The 18,972-nt window shown below is 36.6% G+C and overlaps 3 protein-coding genes and 1 long non-coding RNA gene across 7 annotated transcripts in view; 3 read left to right on the top strand and 1 right to left on the bottom strand.

Annotated features, from left to right (window-relative positions):
* The first annotated feature begins 1,595 nt into the window (after nucleotides 1-1,595).
* On the top strand, nucleotides 1,596-7,083 carry h3f3b.1 (H3 histone, family 3B.1). The gene is given in 4 exon segments (NM_001017599.2): nucleotides 1,596-1,720; nucleotides 3,090-3,233; nucleotides 3,480-3,633; nucleotides 6,368-7,083. Coding segments are annotated over 3 exon segments (411 nt in total). The 5' UTR covers nucleotides 1,596-1,720; nucleotides 3,090-3,105; the 3' UTR covers nucleotides 6,497-7,083.
* si:ch1073-429i10.3 lies at nucleotides 1,642-15,547 on the top strand. 2 transcript variants are annotated; one of them, XM_087284796.1, is made up of 4 exons: nucleotides 1,642-1,720; nucleotides 10,270-10,413; nucleotides 11,503-11,656; nucleotides 13,829-15,547. In XM_087284796.1, exons 2-4 carry the CDS (start codon nucleotides 10,286-10,288, stop codon nucleotides 13,955-13,957), a joined length of 411 nt encoding a protein of 136 aa, XP_087140922.1. In that variant the 5' UTR covers nucleotides 1,642-1,720; nucleotides 10,270-10,285; the 3' UTR covers nucleotides 13,958-15,547. The 2 variants fall into 2 exon arrangements, with proteins under 2 accessions (XP_087140922.1, XP_087140921.1); XM_087284795.1 differs by lacking the exon at nucleotides 1,642-1,720 and adding an exon at nucleotides 8,971-9,058.
* LOC147840740 (uncharacterized) lies at nucleotides 7,192-9,459 on the bottom strand. Its single transcript, XR_015510054.1, has 2 exons — nucleotides 7,621-9,459; nucleotides 7,192-7,547 (listed from the first exon to the last, which is right to left on the bottom strand). It is a non-coding gene; the product is annotated as an uncharacterized LOC147840740 (long non-coding RNA).
* A 2,258-nt stretch (nucleotides 15,548-17,805) lies between the features above and the next one.
* Nucleotides 17,806-18,972, top strand: part of eif3k (eukaryotic translation initiation factor 3, subunit K) — a 3,282-nt gene continuing 2,115 nt past the window's right edge. For 2 of the 3 annotated variants that reach the window (XM_087282941.1, XM_087282940.1), the window contains exons 1-2: nucleotides 17,806-17,988; nucleotides 18,917-18,972. The exon at nucleotides 18,917-18,972 is cut by the window's right edge and continues 43 nt beyond it. In XM_087282941.1, the coding sequence (XP_087139067.1) occupies nucleotides 17,927-17,988; nucleotides 18,917-18,972 (118 nt within the window). In that variant the 5' untranslated portion in view covers nucleotides 17,806-17,926. 3 annotated transcript variants of the gene reach the window in all.

Genomic DNA, 18,972 nt, shown 5'->3' with positions numbered 1-18,972 from the left:
CTGTGTAAAACATATGCTGGAATATTCCGACCCCTGATAAATAAGGAACTAAGTCGAAGGAGAATAAATTAATGGAAAAGAATTTTTTTTAAAAATCACTAACCTTCATTTCAGTGGACACCAGGTCAAAACAGCTGCACTTCAAAAACAATAAACCAGCATGAAATTAAAAATAAAATTATACAAGTGGTTGTTCTTTACATATAACATTTTAATATAACAATAATATAACATTTTAGCTTCTATTTTCAGATATTTCTTTTATAACAGAGACGTTCAAATGAAAGAGACCCAAACATAAACATTTCTTAAACACAAAAGAAGATATTTTGAAGAATGTTGGAAGCCTGTAACCATTGACTTCAACAGTATTTGTTTTTTCTTCAGTGGAGATCAACGATTACAGGTTTTAAGCTCTCCTTTAGGGTTCGACAGAAAAAGGAAACTCATAAAAAGTTTGGTGCCACTGGAGGAACAGTAAATAGTGATTATTGTGTGAACATTTACTTTATCTACCCTTTTGGATTTGTTTACAGTATTTAAGGTAGTACATAAGTAGGCCCACATAATCCACAGATTACTTTAGCCCATTATTGAGAGTGTTTGATTACTTATTCAAAGATGCGTACAGATATATTTATTCAGATTATACATTAATTTCAGAAGTTCTATTAACTTACATGCAAATGTTTATATGATTTATTTACAATACAGCAATATATTCTCTCTTTCAGTAGATATATGATTTGTTTACCAAACAAAAGGATCTAATTGGATTTGCACTGTAAACCTTAAAGTTACAAAGTTATTATTTTGTATTTAGTGTTTTAAGTCTTTAGTTATATACTCCCGAGACCCAAAATCACTCAGCATAAATCCACAAACTGTATTCTACAAATTTCTGCACAGAGATAGCTAAAATATTGGCCATACTTGGCTCTGATGATTAGTAACTGTAATTAGATTACTTTTTAAAAAGTAATCCCTTCTTTACCTTTTCAGTAGAAAGGTAATTTAATTAGTAACTAGTTACTTTGTAACTTATTAAAACCAACTGGTCCTGAGAAACACAAAACTGTCTATGCTGAGGGGTAGAGTCTGGAAGGGATACAGCTGTGAATACACATATGAACACATACGCACTCATAAAATGCAATTTATTGGGTAATTTAACTGATAATATGAATAATACTCTGTATAATTACTGTTTTAACATTACTGTGAGGGTTGTGGTGGGTGTGTTGACGTTAATAAAACACAAATAATGGATAAATAATATACAAAATTCTGTATAATTAGCCTATTGTTCTTACATTACTGTGAGAGTTGGGGTAGATGTTAATAAAATACAATTTGATGAGTTATTTAATAAATAATTAATTCTCAGTATTATTTCAGTTTTTTGTTACTATAAAGGGTCGGGACGTAAATAAAAAAACATGTTATTGAGTTATTTAATAAATATTAATAATACTCGGTATAATGACTGTTTTACATTACTGTGAGGGTTAAGGCAGACGTTAATAAAATACAATCAATGGATAATTCTATAAATAATACTCGTTAACTTCCGACCGCAGCTGTATCCCTTCTAGCAACAACCGTTGAGGAGCAGAGGCGCGGTGTATGATGGGAAATATCAGCCATTTCGCCTCAAACTCTCTTTCAGCAGCTGAAAACGCCGCAGCGGAATAAAACACGCTTCTATATCCGTCAACAGGTGAGTTTCTTTCGGCTACACACTTCACACATTTCCGAAGATGTTGTCAGGAGTCCACTTCTGGGCAGTCGTTAGAAAACAGCATCATTATATTGAGGTAAAACCGCGAAAAAGCGCCTCGATCTGGAATGAGGATCTTCGTCGAGCGCGCACTGCGTGTCTTTCGCGTTCATTCGATGAATTAAACTCAATCTCACACTTTTCCTCGCTGTCATTTAGTCAGTAAGCAGTTATAAGTGTGTGCTGCTGATGTATGACGGAAGATTTGGTTTATGCTGATGGTAACACGCTTTAAATCGCGTGGTTTGGTCGAAGCGCGTTAAACTGCTATTTTGCCTCTTCTCTTAAATTTCAAGCAGCCATTATGTCATCTTCTGAGAGGGGCGGGGCTAGATCGGCACTCTGAGCGCTGATTGGTGCCGAGTAGCTGAAGCCACGCCTGATTGGTCGATAGAGCCTGTTTATAGGCGGGGAACATGTTGCTAGACAGATGTCACTAAAATCCATGGGAAGTCCCGAGAAACTGGTCTGACAATTAATGCAAGTAAAGCGTCAGTGTAAACAAGAGTGAGAACAGCACAGTACACTACTTTACTGTAAAAACACACACTCAAACGCTTTTTAGAATACAATATTTGAACATTTATAACTGCATTTCAGTTCAATATCAACATTTTCTTTAAAATTTGTCACCTGAGATGACTTTAAAATGATTTTGTGACCTCTTTTTACCAAACATATAGTGTTATTTGCTTTAAATCTTGCTGTGGAAAATCTGAAAATGCACAGATCTCTTCTAAAATTGTCATCTGAACCATTGAACTTGGTCAATTCTCAAGGGACTGGTTTATTTATTTTTTTTACCTGGTTATATCACGTATTTACTCTTTAAATGTGAATTTACAATCTACACTTCAGAAATAGTGTCTGGTTATACTACTTAAAAGTGCATTAGTGCATCCCAAAGGAAAATTTTAGTCAACAAATAGTATCCATATACAAGAATTGTTTTAAGTGTAGTGGTTGTTGCATCGGCACATGCACTCCGGTGCTCATGGCGTCCCGAGTTCGGTTACATTTAAATTATTATTAACTTTCGTTAAAATAATTTGGGTTTATGCATGAAAATCTATTGCGATTTTAATTTTTTACAAATTTTTATTATAATTTTTTTATTGTTGGGTGTCACTCACATGCTAATAGTCATATTTAGGAGTCTACAAGATATCATCATGCATTACGAATATAGCAAATTACCAAAATAACGAATTACCGACTGATGACTGGTCGTGTGTGTTCTGAGCATTGTTATTGTGTTACATGTATTATTTCATGTCGTGTGTGTGTGTGTGTGTGTGTTGATTTTCAGGTGAGTGTGTGTCAGCATGGCCCGTACTAAGCAAACCGCCCGTAAATCGACTGGAGGAAAAGCTCCTCGTAAGCAGCTGGCGACTAAAGCGGCCCGTAAGAGTGCGCCCTCTACTGGAGGAGTCAAGAAGCCCCATCGCTACAGGTAAAGCTCAGCTGTCATAATGATGTTAATGCTATTATCACAATAACAATATGGATATTGCATATATTATTATCATGATAACGGTATGGATATTTTATTATTATTATCGCCATTGTGATATGGATATTGGATATATTGTCATGATAACGATTATTTTTCTATATGTTGTGCAGTCATAGTCTGTAACACATAGAGCTGTGTTAACACTGTGTGTGTGTGTGTGTGTGTGTGTGTGTGTGTGTGCAGGCCCGGGACCGTGGCTCTGCGTGAGATCCGCCGTTATCAGAAGTCCACTGAGCTGCTGATCCGCAAGCTTCCCTTCCAGCGTCTGGTTCGAGAGATCGCACAGGACTTCAAGACCGACCTGCGCTTCCAGAGTGCCGCCATCGGAGCCCTGCAGGTCTGACAGACACACATTTGATTTATTTCTTAATTCATATTCATAATGTTTAAAAAAGACCAAATGTTTGCACAGTTTTTATTAATCTGAATATATTTCATCTGTTTATTTTAATATCATTACACAAATAAATTATTTCTAGCTATCAAAATCAAATATTTTCTAGGGATATTATCATCAATATCATCATCACATATTGCAGATTTTCCCAGTATCCTGCAGCACTAATAATAACCAATGAATCATGCAGAGCCCCTAGTTTTTCATCATTATTTTGTAATTTGTCGCGATAATGATTTTGTAGTGGTAATTCCCAGAAATGTGCGGACAATTTTGCAGTTAAATATATGTATATTTAAATATAAAAAGTTATGTAAGATACATGTAAGATATACATATAATCTTAAGTTATTTACCATGTTAGGTAGCCTAATATGTTAGGTGTGCAATCTGACACAATGATGCAAATCATAAAAATAAAGCTTCTTTATTTTAGTCTTGTCAAGACAAGATCTAAAACGGTGGGGATTAAGAAAGGCCTAATAACTCTAATTTCTGTGAAACGAACTTGTTTAGGAGTTTAAGCAGGTCATAATATTAGGCACACACGTAAAGCACAAATAATGTCCTTCAATTCGGTCAGTGCCGAAGTACACTCGAGTAAATTATGATGAGGGTTTTTATGTGTTCACCAGAGGGAATCTGATTAATGTCTGCTTCACATTCAACTATCAGGCACCTGTAGAGTTACAGCATTCGACTAAAATGTATGCAAATAAAATGGAGCTGGTGCTTTTTAATTATAATGAGGGTGAATGAAAGTCAAACTGTTGAGCGTCTGACAAAGAAGTGCCCTTCTGAATCCAACCCGCAGGATGCCTTATGGTGTCCATGTAAACGTACTCGATGCTCGACTCAACCACACCGTCAGGGCTCTGCGAACTTGGCTTTGCGAAGCAGGATTTACTGTATGTACGACAAAGGCAAGTAGGCTATCACTCACGCTTACCGACAGTGGAAGAGGATTTACAGTTAGTCGTGTCAGGAATCCGGCCACAGATTAGCACGTCATCCTAACAGAAACAGGCTCAGCCATCACACTGAATCAAGTAAGTGTAACCGGTGTTCGACTCTCTGTGTGGTGTACAATGAAGTGACAGGCCACTGCTGCTGTTGCTGATGGTGGGTTTATTGTTCAATTCAATTCACCTGTATTTGCACAGCACTTTTACAATGTAGATTGTGTCAAAGCAGCTTCACATTAAAGATGATAGTAAATGTAAACAGTGTAGTTTTTTAGTGTTTACATTCAGTTCAGTGTGGTTTAATACTCACTACTGAGGGTCTAGACACTGGAGGGGAAATCCATCAATGCGCAGCTCTACCAATCCCAAACCATGCAAGCTAGAGGCGACAGCGGAGAGGGGAAAAACTTCACGAATTGGCGAAAGTGAAGAAAAAAAACCTTAAGAGAAACCAGACTCAGTTGGGCACGACCATTTTCATTTCTCTGCTGGCCAAACGTCTTGTGCCAAGCAACAGTCTCAGCAGCAGAGGCTGGAAGCTGGGTCTCAGAGAAGACTCATCTGTCCCTGGAGCGTCACAGGAATCAGTCTCATGCTCTCCACTCCTCCAAGACCACCACAGCCGCTGCTCAGGATACGGCCTGGTCCAGAATTATAGAATCCTTAAGATCATCTCGTCGCTAGACTTGAATCAAATCAGTAGCGCTGCATAGTCTGAGAGCCTCGGGATGAGTATCCCCAGATGAAAATAGAGAATAATTAGCGTAGCTGCTGTTCATAGTGTATATAAACGAGATGCAGAAACCTGTGTGGAAGCCCACTAAGTGAGGCACTGAGTGTATGCTTTACTAAAAAGATAGGTTTTTAATCTAGTTTTGAATTGTGAGAGTGTGTCTGAGCCTCGGATGTTATCATGTAGGCTATTTCAGAGTTTAGAAGCCATTAATGAGACTTGTCACTCAAGTGTCAGGACAGAGCAGACAGGATAGATCAGAAAACAGCACTATTAGTAGAGATGATTTCGCTTGTAAATTTCCCCACCTCTCCTCAGCGTGCTCAATGCAGACTGAGAATGCAGCGTCGCAACCGGAAGTGACGTAACGCCAAACAAATAAAACTATTTTCAATAAACAACACAAAAAAAAGTAAAACCTAAATCAAACATATTTCTAAACAAATTGATGCAAAACAAAAGCATGAAAATGAAAAGGAGGGACTATTAGTGAAATACATTAATAAACTCTCAACACCCGTCACATTAGCTGTATATTTATGTTCCACTGTATTATACGCACTTTAAACGCAGCAAGTAATATGTGAATGATGTTTGCACATGCATTATAATTATGGCTCGCGGGAGGGGGTGCGAGTGAAATGATTGCGAGGGCGCTGGGGAGATGTCATTTTTTGATGCATACGATGTGTTATACATTGTCAAACAATAAATTGCAAACTGAAATAAATATGATGTGATTATTATATGGTTTAGAATTTTATGTTTTATCAGATTATTTACATTTTTTGCAATTATTTTGCATTTAGGCAAGAATTTTGCAGGATCAAAAAAATGTCCGACTTTTTCTTGGTTTTGCGTTGGATTCAGCGATTTACGGAATCATGAAAAACTAGGGCGTCTGATATGAGAGTATCTCTGAAACTCAAATCGTTTTTGTGGTCATGTGACTCATGTCTGTGTGTGTGTGTTTCAGGAGGCCAGCGAGGCGTATCTGGTGGGTCTGTTCGAGGACACTAACCTGTGTGCCATCCATGCCAAGCGTGTGACCATCATGCCCAAAGACATCCAGCTGGCGCGCCGCATCCGCGGAGAACGAGCCTGAGTCTCTCTCTCTCTCTCTCTCTGTGTGTGTGTCTCCTCTTTATATTAGTGTTGTTTTTGTGCTCCTCCTCTTCTCAGTACAGGAGCTTTGGCCCTCAGGATGATAAACTACAGACACTGAACATCACTTCTGCTCTTTATTCTGAATATAACGGACTGGTTTCAGGTGCTAAACTCCTCACTGGATGCATGCGAAACATCATGTATCGTTCGAGTGCTTGTATTTGATTTATTCTCCTTTTGTTTTTCCTGAGAAGCACAGATCGGCGTCTGCGATCTCAGTGATGCATTCTGGGATTGTGTCCCGCTTGTGATTTTGATGTTGGTTTTGTTTATGTGTTATCGATGAGCATATGATGTAGCAGCAGACGACAGACTGTATCTGTTTTATACCATTTGATATATTTCTTCTTGAGTTGTTTAGTGAGAGATTATGTAGGTAGACACTCGCTCAGGTTTTTTCTACACCCTTTCATGGTTTTTATCACGAGGTGATCATGTTTGCTTTGTTTTTGTATGTGTGTAAGTCTAAAAAACTTTGTACTACACGAATAGGGAATTGAACAATAAATTGGTGTTGAACTGTTATTCAGTGCTGTCTTTTACGCAGGCTTACACCTCATTCATTTTTCTCTTGGCTTATTCCCTTTATTAATCAGGGGTCGCCACAGCGGAATGAACCACCAACTATCATTCTTTTTTTTGGCTTAGTCCCTTTATTAATCAGGGGTTGCAACAGCGGAATGAACCGCCAACTATCATTCATTCATTTACCTTTTGGCTTAGTCCCTTTATTAATCAGTGGTCGCCACAACGGAATGAACCACCAACTATCATTCATTCATTTTCTATTGGGCTTATTCCCTTTATTATTCAGGGTTCACCACAACAGAATGAACCACCAACTATCATTCATTTTCTATTGGGCTTATTCCCTTTATTAATAAGGGGTTGCCACAGCGGAATGAACCTCCAACTATCATTCATTCATTTTTTTTCTTGGCTTAGTCCCTTTATTAATCAGTGGTCGCCACAACGGAATGAACCACCAACTATCATTCATTCATTCTCTATTTGGCTTATTCCCTTTATTATTCAGGGGTTGCCACAACGGAATGAACCAACTATCATTCATTCATTTTTTTCTTGGCTGAGTCCCTTTATTAATCAGGGGTCGCCACAGTGGAATGATCCACCAACTTATCCAGCATATGTTTCATGCCGCGGATGCCCTTCCAGCTGTAACCCATCACTGGAAAACACCCATACACTCATTCACACACATACACTACGGACAATGTATCTTACCCAATTCCCCTATCACGCATGTGTTTGGACTTTGTGGGAAACCAGAGCACCCAGAGGAAACCCATGCCAACACGGGGAGAACATGCAAACTCCACACAGACATGACAACTGAACTGACCCAGCTGAGGCTCGAACCAGCGACCTTGCTGTGAGGCGATCGTGCTACCCACTGCGCCACCGAGATGCCCTCCTGAGGTTTATGTTCCAGCCCCAGCTGATTGGACAGTATTTGCATAAACAAACCCCTGAGTGCAGGATGAGTGCTCAAAATGTTGGTTGTTTGTTTCCACACCAAAAACAATATTTAACAAACAGGATTACACCTCTAATAATGAAAAGTAATTTCAATGTTAACAGTAAGAACAAATATTTAAATATTGTTTAAAATGAAATTAAATAAATATAAAATGTGGTTTGAATTAGTTACAATAACAAAAATAAATAAAATAGGAATAGGTTTAAATTGCTTTGACAGCATTAAATTAACTATTAGAAACAGATTTTATTTAATATTTTACAAATTATATAAATGAAATACAAATTCGTTACCATAAAGCAATTAAAAACTACACAAAACACTATAAATGTATTTCTACAATGTAAATAGGCAATTATAAAACGGTGTCAACTTATTCAGTGCTCTTTTTAACAGGATTACACCTCTAATAATGTAAAATAAAGACTGCTTTAACTTATAAAATCCTATAATTTTATTATAATTATTCAAAAATGAAATTTGAATGTAAATTGTAGAAAATGAAAACATTAAAACGAAGTAAAACGATAAGGATAAATTAAATGAACAAACATATACATGTAAAATACATGATTACACTTTATATGATATACCAGAAACTAAATATTTTTAATAGTTTACACATAATTCCAATATTATTTTTTATGACAGTAAATTGTGTTTATGTGTGAACATATGTAGCTGTATATTAAACTTAATGTTGGGTGTCAAACCCTTGTAAATCATAATGAATGATGAAAACTGTAAATGACCATACTAATAAATTACCAGCTTATCGCGTGTCTGCTGTCCGGCGGTGATGGCGTGTTTACTGTCTGATATTATGACTGAGATCTAAATATCATGAACTATCAAGTATGAATGTGTCGTGTTTTGGTGAGCGCCGCGTTGCATTGTGGGAGCCGCTGATTGGCGCATTTCCGCTGCCATTGTGCGCGAGAGACGGTAAATAACACTGAAGCTCAAGTAAAAACACTCAGAAAAACACCTTCAGCGCAGGTAAGATCAATATAGGAGTGTGAATGGGGAAAAGTGTAAGATTTGGCGGCTGTTTAAGTCAGAAAAGCGCAAGAATCTGCGCTTCTCTGTGTGATTTTGCGTGTTTTCGGTTTCTGTGAGAGAAACTGAAGCGCGCGCTGCTCGAGATCCAAACATAAAACACACGGACATTCAAAAACGCTAAAAACACACACAAAAGCCTCGTGTCCTGCTGTAAACAGGTGAAAACGTTTCCCCAGTGTCTCCTCTTCTGTGTTCGGGTGCGGCTACCGGGAATAAATCGGTGTTTCGCGGTGAAATTGTCGAAGTTTAGTCGTTTGTTCGCATCTTTTCTGCCTCAGTTTTCGGTGCGCATCAAACAGGCGCCATGATGTTCGCAGCTGAGTGGCGGAGCTTGCACTGACCGTCTGCTCGATTTCTTGCTAAATGATTGGTCGGCCTATGAATATTAATATAAGAGGATGGGCTTAGAGAGTTGATTGACAAGACGAACTCGCTGTTTGAAGCGCTTTTATATATATATGTATATGTATATATATATATGTGTGTGTATATATATATATATATATATATATATATATATATATATATATATATATATATATAGAATGTAAATCAGAAAACAAGATGACAAGAAAAAGAATATGCACCGACCTCGTATTACTAATTTTATGGTCGTTTCAGTATGAGGCTAATTTAGTTATTAATATTAATGGTTTGAGATTTTTAACAAAAATTATAATTATTTTGCATTTATTTTATTTGTTTTTGCGAAGATGCTTTTATTATCATTGTTGTTATTTTCCAGTATTGATTCATTTTGTTTAATTTATAACGTTTGATGTTGAAAGCAATTAGATAGATAGATAGATAGATAGATAGATAGATAGATAGATAGATAGATAGATAGATAGATAGATAGATAGATAGATGGATATAAATTTTAAAGTTTCTTAGTCATTTGTGCCAAAAAAGTAAAAAACTAGTTGACTAAAATGATTAAAAAAATTTTAATTAAATGATAAAACAAGGATGTGTTATTCGAAACGGAACATTTCACAAATATTAAAAATATGACTTTATTTACAATATTAAATGTTTTTTTTGCTTGTAAATGATGAATAAATCATTTGTCAGATTCGTAAACCTTTAAACCGGTCATCATCGCATGCCTAGTCAGTGTTAATATTTCTGTGTGTGTTGATTTTCAGGTGAGTGTGTGTCAACATGGCCCGTACTAAGCAAACCGCCCGTAAATCGACTGGAGGAAAAGCTCCTCGTAAGCAGCTGGCGACTAAAGCGGCCCGTAAGAGTGCGCCCTCTACTGGAGGAGTCAAGAAGCCCCATCGCTACAGGTGAAGCTCAGCTGCTGACGCATATATTGTTGTCGCGATAACGATATGGATATTGCTTACATTATCACAGTAGCTATATAAATATTGAAAATATTGTTATCGCGATAATCAATCATAATAATATTGCTTACATGATTATCGGCATAACGAAATAGATGTTGCATATATGATACACCTGATAATGATATAGATATTGCTAGACCCACACGGAATCTGCGCACGCAGATTTTCCGCAGAATTCCGCAGCTTTCTGCAGAGTTTTAGCCCATCATTAATTCTGTTTATTTACTTGAGTAAACGTGTGTAAATCTAAATTTATTTAGTTTTTTAACTAAATACAGTAATATTATTGACTAATATGAATATGTTTATTTGATTTATGTACAATTCAGTTTGTAAAGTACTATCTTCTGTCTTTTAGTAGAGATATTATATGAGAGACTTGCTTTGTTTACCGAATAAAGTGAATCTATTTAGATTAGCAATTTAAACATTAAATAAAAGTTAAAAAGGTATTACTTTTTATTTCTCTAATACTCCCAAAATAATTCTGCAGAAATCCGCAAGTTTTTACCAAAAATCTCCAAAGAAATAGCAAAAAACGTCTGCGGATTCCGTCTGGCCCTGGATTTTGCCTATATTATTATCATCATAACGATATGAATATTGCATGTATTATCGCTTTAACGATATGGATATTGTGTATATTATACTAATGATATGGCTATTGCATATGTTATTGTTGCGATGATTTAGATTTGTATAATAATTATATGGGTATTGCATATATTATTATTGCGGAAATTATATGAATATTGCATATATTATTACATTATCAGAATTGATATTGCACTAGTAACTATAACGATAGGAATATTGTATATATTATAGTTGCGATATGGAATTTGCATATATGCCTATTGCGATAACAATATGGATATTGCATGTATTATTGTTGTGATAACGATATGGATAAATAAATGCATTATTATAGCTATAGCAGTAATTTGTTTAAATATTGTGCAGCCCTGGTTTGTAATACACAGAGCTGTACTAACACTGTGTGTGTGCTTGTGTGTGTGCATGCAGGCCTGGGACCGTGGCTCTGCGTGAGATCCGTCGTTATCAGAAGTCCACTGAGCTGCTGATCCGCAAGCTTCCCTTCCAGCGTCTGGTTCGAGAGATCGCACAGGACTTCAAGACTGACCTGCGCTTCCAGAGTGCCGCCATCGGAGCCCTGCAGGTCTGACAGACACATTCAGATCAATTCATCTTTATTTCTATAGCGCCTTTACAATGAAGATTGTGTCAAAGCAGCAAATAAATATTTCAAATAATAACATATCTCAATAGCTTAAGGAAATCTTTGATAAAATAAATTTGCTATTTCTGCGCAGAATTTTGTTAAAAATCTGCAGAATTATTTTGGGAGTTTCATAACTAAAATCTTAATATAAGAAATAAAAAGTAATACCTTTTCAACCTTTATTTAATGTTTGCAATACAAATCTAATTAGATCCACTTTATTTGGTAAACAAAGCAAGTCTTTCATATAATATCTGAAAAATATTACTATGCAAACTATATTGTAAATATATAATAATATAATATGTAAATATAAATAATACTGTAATTAATTTAAAAACTGAAGAAATGTAAATGTACATATATTTACACAAGCAAAAACAAACGGAATCAATGTTGGGCTAAAAATCTGTGGAATTCTGCGCGCGCAGATTCCGTGTGGGCCTACTCGTGTATTATTTTTTGCATGTTTGTCACAATTTAATGTTTCAGATCTTCAAACAGATTTAAATATTACTCAAAGTTAACATGAGTAAATGCATCATGCAGTCTTAAAATTATTATTAAATGAAAGCACAATACAAAACCACATAGCCCTGTGTGGAAAAGTGTTTGCCCCCTAAACTTAATAACAGATTAAGCCACACCTAGCAGCAACAACAACTGCAATCAGGTGTTTTCCATAACTCGCAGTGAGTCTGTCCAGCGCTGTGCAGGAGTCCTGACCCACTCATCTCTGCAGAACTACTGTAATTCAGCCCCATTGGAGGGTTTTCATCATTTTTAAGGTCATGCTACAGCATCTCAATAGGATTCAGGTCAGGACTTTGACTAGGCCACAATATGGAGCTAGGACACCAGAAGAAAGGAGTTACTCATCCCAATATGTATAAACAACAATACCTGGATATCAGAACTCAATACTCTCAGCACATACCAATCTTCACAGATGGTTCAAAAATGGAAAGTAATGTAGCAGCAGCAATGGTGACAGGGGAACAAAGTCATGGAATCAGTCTACCTAAAGAATGCTCCATATTCACAGCTGAAGCCCGCGCTTTACTTTTAGCATTGGAGTACATAGAAAATGCACAACAAAAGAAATCCATCATTTTTACAGACTCTAAATCATGCCTCCAAGTTATGGAATCTTCAACGAATAATCATCCTTTGATTGATAATGTTTTAACTAAAGTTCACCAACTACAAAATCAGTTTTATCACATCATTTTTTGCTGGGTTCCTGGACATGTCGGGCTTTTAGGCAATGAGCGAGCTGATGCAGCTGCTAAAGATGCTTTGAAGCAAGTAGTGAACAAATGCCAAATTCCTCCGTCAGAGATGAAACCTTTTATCAACGCTTACATTTTAAACAAGTGGCAAAAGGAATGGGATGCATTAGAAAACAATAAACTACATGAAATCCAACCTGAAGTTTCACACAGAATTTCAAGACATTTTAAGAATCGATTTGATCAAGTAGTTTTTACCAGATGCCGTATTGGACATACGAGAATTACACATGGATTTTTGCTCCAAGGTGAAAACCCCACTCAGTGTTTGTGCTGCAAAACTCCTCTTACTGTAAAACATATTTTACTGGACTGTCCTGCTTTTACTGATTCCAGAAGGACTTTTTATGAAATGAACTCTTTTAAGGACATTTTTGACAAAGTGGAACCAGAAAAGATTTTAGAATTTTTATCATGTATTAACACAAAAAATCTTATTTAATTTATGTTTTATTTTGTTTGTTAATTTTTAAATTGTATATTTATTGTTGAAAGATTCCTGCCATGAAGATAGCCTTGGTTGCTGACATGGCACTAAATAAAAAATACATTACATTACATACATTGACTAGGCCACTCCAAAATCTTCATTTTGTTTCGTCAGAAATGGGTTATTATTGTAACCGTCAAATGAAATCAGGTGTGTGTCCTGCTCAAGCGTCTCCTGTGTGTAGCACTAGTGTTCTCCACATCTCCTCCTCCTCCTCCTGTTTTTCAGTGGAGTGATATGGAACTGTAAACCTGCCGGAACTACTTTAACTGTAATTATTTTCTGTGTGTGTGTGTGTGTGTGTGTGTGTGTGTGTGTGTGTTTCAGGAGGCCAGCGAGGCGTATCTGGTGGGTCTGTTCGAGGACACTAACCTGTGCGCCATCCATGCCAAGCGTGTGACCATCATGCCCAAAGACATCCAGCTGGCGCGCCGCATCCGCGGAGAACGAGCCTGAGTCTCTCTCTCTCTCTATTTTCTCTCTCTCTCTTTCTGTAGTTTAGTGTGGTCGTTTCTCTGTTTTTGGCAGCAGACTATTAAGGTACTTCCTGTTTGCATGTACCAGCCTGTGACCGATCGACCTCAAACACACACACACACACACACACACTCTCACTCACAAACACACACACACAAACACACACAAACGTAGCTCACGCAATCCTATTTTCTTTCTCTCTCTGACACACACACTCACACATGCTTTCTATCTCTATCACACACACACACACACACACAGGCATACACGCACAAAATCTAATCAACACACACATGCACAACTAATAAAAACACATGCACACAACACTAACACATAAGACACACTCACACATGCTCTCTCACACACACACACACACACACACACACACACACACATACTATTTTTAATATTCCTGTATCTATAATGATTGAAAAATAATGATAAAAAGGTAAAAAAAAATAGCAAAGGTTATTTTTCACCATTCTGAATGGACATCTTTACCGTTTTTCAAAACAAAATGAGAGTTTACGTCTCATTAATTAAGTTTAAATCCTAATTCTGAATGTATATCATGCATTTTTGACCTTTTTCCTGCAGAATACAAAGACAAAAGGATGATAAATCTCTTAATTAAGACATCATAGCTCAAATTTTCCCTCAAATTGTTGCTTTTCAGAATTGCAAATAAAAAGTCTGAATCATGACGGAGGATATTTTCATATTTCTCCACAATTTTATTCTCTGAAAGACATTGCATCTCGTATTTGTAAGATTCAGACTCCTAATCATGGCAGAAATAAACAACCATGACTGAGGCATAAGAAAAATAAACACTAATGTGTTAACATAAGAATAATGTCACGTTTGCGCATAATTAATACACCTGACAACTATACAAGATTGCATACAAATCTAACGTCTATATGACTACTCAAATAAACATTAACAATAAGCATAATGTCATGCAAGTCCAGCAGATAGAGTACACACTGATTTAATACAACAGTCTGGGCTGAAATCTGCATTTAGGGCTTCACAGGCCTCATGCAGGGTGCTAGATCAGCCCTGACCCCTCCTATAATCCCCTGCACCTCCATCTGTCTCTGTGTGTGTGTTTGCAGTCCATCAGCACAGGGATTTGTACACAAGTCCGAGCATCTCTCCAACAAATGTTTGTTATTGCAATATCCAGAATAATTAGTGAGGTCTGTTTGTGTTCTTAATCATTCATATTAAGCAGGTTTCATAGATCTAGAGCATATTTTTGAAGAGGCGGAGACATTTCTACACCACGGATCCTGTTTATTTCCTGATTTGATGGGAATCTGTAAATTGGGCTCGATGCTGTTTTTGGGTTTTGCCACGTGATTAATTGTCTCTCGGAGCAGAAGTTTGGTCCCCTCATGATTCCTCAGGCACTCATTGGAAACGTTCTTCTTTAATCCTGCTCCGTTTGCTTGTGTTGTTCCAGATTTCAGAGTTTGACCACAGAACATTCAGGTGTTTCAATAAACTGATCTTTGTAATTTGAAATTTCTCTTAATTGCGTAATAAATGGATGTCACACACTCTTCTGCGTTTGCTTTTCTGTTATTGCACTGAAGAGGGTTAATATTGATTTGTTTATCACTCATGTTATGGGATCAAATGGGCTTCTATGCATTTGGGTTAAGTGAATTAGTATAGCTAATTCGCTGGGTATCACTAACGTGACTCATTTCAGACATTTCTCCATTCGTTTTCCTCTAACAAGAATGATAAATAACAGATGAATTTTTTACAGTGAACTAAATAATGCAAAATGCTTAAATGTTTATCAAAAATCTGACTATATCACACAAGTGCAACTTTATTTCTCAGAACTATGACTTAATAACTCAATACTGACGTTATGTCTGAGTTTTAGCTAAATTAGGACTTAATAACTCTTAGTTATGATCTGAATTTTGTCATTCTCAGAAATCTATCAGGCAATTCTAGCTTTTTATCTGAGAATTTTGACTTTTATTCTCAGAAATCTGACTATTTCTCATAATTATGACTTAATAACTCTCAATTTTGAAATTTTATTTCAGAATTTCGGCTTTTAATCTGAGAAATCTGACTTTATATCACGCAAATGCAACTTTATTTCTCAGAATTATGACTGAATAACTCTTAATTCTGGCTTTTTAGCTGAGAGTTTTGACTTTTGGCGAGGCAGTGGCGCAGTATAGTGCTGTCGCCTCACAGTGAGAATGTCGCAGGTTCGAACCTCAGCTCAGTTGGCGTTTCTGTGTAGAGTTTGCATGTTCTCCCTGCCTTCGCGTGGGTTTCCCCCACAGTCCAAACACATGCGGTACAGGTGAATTGGGTAGGCTAAATTGTCTGTAGTGTATGATTGTGTGTGTGTGGATGTTTCCCAGACATGGGTTGTGGCTGGAAGGGCATCCTCTGCGTAAAAACTTGCTGGATAAGTTGGCGGTTCAGTCTGCTGTGGCGACCCCGGATTAATAAAGGGACTAAGCCGACAAGAAAATGAATGAATTTTGACTTTTATTGTCAGAAATCTGACTTTATATCGTGTAACTGCAACTTTATCTTTCAGAATAATGACTGAATAACTCTTAGTTATGACTTTTTACGTCAGAATTTTGACTTTTATTTATAAAAATCTGACTTTGTATCACGCATTTACGACTTTATCAAAATTCTGACTCCATATCATGCAATTATGCCTATTTCTCAGAATTATGACTTAATAACTCTTAGTTCTGACTTTTTATCTCAGAATTTTTACATTTAATCTGAGAAATCTGACTTTAAATCACGCAATTACAACTTTATTTCTCAAAATTATGGCTGATTAACTCTTAATTCTGGCTGTTTATCTGAGAATTTTGACTTATTCTCAGAAATCTGACTTTATATCGTGTAATTGCAACTTTATCTTTCAGAATAATGACTGAATAACTAGAAATAATTATGACTTTTTACATCAGAATTTTGACTTTTATTTTTAGAAATCTGACTTAATATCACACATTTGCGACTTTATCAAAATTCTGACTCCATATCATAGAATTATGCCTATTTTTTGGAATTATGACTTAATTCAGACTTTTCATCTGAGTAGTTTGACTTTTTTTCTCAGAAATCTGACTTTATATCAAACAATTGCAACTTCAGAATTCTGACTTAACCCTCAATTCTGACTGTTTATCACATAATTTGACTTTGCGCAATTGCAACTTTATTTCTCAGAATTATGACCTAATCACTCTTAATTAATAAGATAAGTTTTTATCTCAGATTTTTGACTTTTAATCTTAGAAATCTGACTTGATATCATGCAATTGCAAGTGTATTTCTCAGAATTATGACTTAATGTTGAATTCTGACTTTTTATCCCAGAATTTTGATATTTATTTCCAGAATTCAGACTTTATGGCATGCAATTGCAACTTTAATCCTCAGAATTCTGACTTCATCTCATGGAATTATGCCTATTTCTCAAAATTCTGACTCAATAACTTTCAATTTAGACTTTTTATCTGAATAACTTTGACATTTTCTCCCAATTGCGACCCAACATTCACAGAATTGTGAGTTTATTTCTCGAAATTCCAGCTAACTAACTCGCAATTTGGAGTTTAAATAACAGAATTTTAATTTAAAAAAAGTCCTTCTGTGTTATTTTCATCGATTTTAAGGTTTTTCTGTCCAAGCATCGTTATGTTTCAGACAGGTTTTGCACACGTTTGTAATGACTCTGCCCACACAAGCGGCGGCGCTGTACGTAAGCGCGCTCCTGATTCCCGCTACCGGCGCGCGCGTGATGACGCCACGGTCTCTGCAGCTCCACGCGCCGCCGCTCCGCTCGAGAGGAACCGACTCTCCGGGAAATAAACAGCAAATATCAACATAAATACAATACAGATATAACAAACAACCGGCGGATCGGGAATCATGGCGACAACGTTCGAGCAGATGAGAGCGAATGTGGGGAAACTCCTGAGAGGAATCGACAGGTAAACACAAACAGCCGGACAAAAACTGACGATATTAATAACATAAACCAGACTAGCACACATCACACACTCCTGCCGCATTACAGCAAGCTTACAATGTTTTTATTTTCTCTCTAACGTGTTAGTCATATTTTAGCGTTGGTTAATTAAGTCTCTGTCAGTTCTCTATCGATTTTGTTATGAAAATATCAAAATAGTGAAAGCCTTTCTAGTTGTTTTTGTAAATACTTGTGTTTACTGCACTGTAAATACTCAAAATGTTTCTGTCAGTGTTTTCCATCTATTATATTTGATTACCAAAGTCACGCAAGTGCCAATTTCACACCTGACACCTGCATAACCGAGCTTTCCCCTCATAGATGCAAAATAAAATCAGTGATGTTTGCTATATAGTGAGCAACTCTTTTCTTTTTGATTAGCGTTGTTTCTTTTGAGTTGTAGAGTTCAATTCACAGAGTTTCTACAAAGTGTGTTGAATACTGTAAACCCAGACCTGTTCTGGTCGCATCCGTTACACATGTTTATTTCCATCATGTAAAGTATAAGAAAGTGTTTGCAGATTAATAGTTTTCTGATCCCATAACTCTGTGGTTTGTAGTTTTGGAAAAATATTAACAGATGTTTCAATATTATGGTAACATACACTTGCCGGCCACTTTGTTAGGTACACCTGTCCAGCTGCATGGTACTAGTGAGGTGTACCTAATAAATTGGCCAGTGAGTGTATAATTTTTCTCTGAATGTGTGTTTGGAGTTTTTGCTGCAAATGTGACGTCCGTAACGCTGGAGCTGCTCGTATGATGTGTGTGTGTTGATTTCTGTGCTGCAGAGAGCTGATGATCATCAGTGTGTTAATAATATAAACAAAGTAAACGCTGATGATGATTGTGTGTGTGTTTGTGTTTGTTTGTGCGTTTGTGTTGTGCAGGTATAACCCAGAGAACCTGGCGACGCTGGAAAGATACGTGGACACGCAGGCCAGAG

The sequence above is a fragment of the Danio rerio genome, chromosome 15 (genome assembly GCF_052040795.2).
Source record: "Danio rerio strain M-AB ecotype USA chromosome 15, GRCz13ab, whole genome shotgun sequence".
NCBI lineage: Eukaryota > Metazoa > Chordata > Actinopteri > Cypriniformes > Danionidae > Danio > Danio rerio.
This window is presented reverse-complemented; position numbering and strand designations above follow the sequence as displayed.

What these genes read in the sequence shown, in the direction of transcription:
- si:ch1073-429i10.3 (XM_087284796.1), top strand. Translation starts at nt 10,286, where the DNA reads ATGGCCCGTACTAAGCAAACCGCCCGTAAATCGACTGGAGGAAAAGCT. An exon ending in AAGAAGCCCCATCGCTACAG is followed by an intron (nt 10,414 to 11,502) that starts GTGAAGCTCAGC and finishes GTGTGCATGCAG; the next exon opens with GCCTGGGACCGTGGCTCTGC. An exon ending in CCGCCATCGGAGCCCTGCAG is followed by an intron (nt 11,657 to 13,828) that starts GTCTGACAGACA and finishes TGTGTGTTTCAG; the next exon opens with GAGGCCAGCGAGGCGTATCT.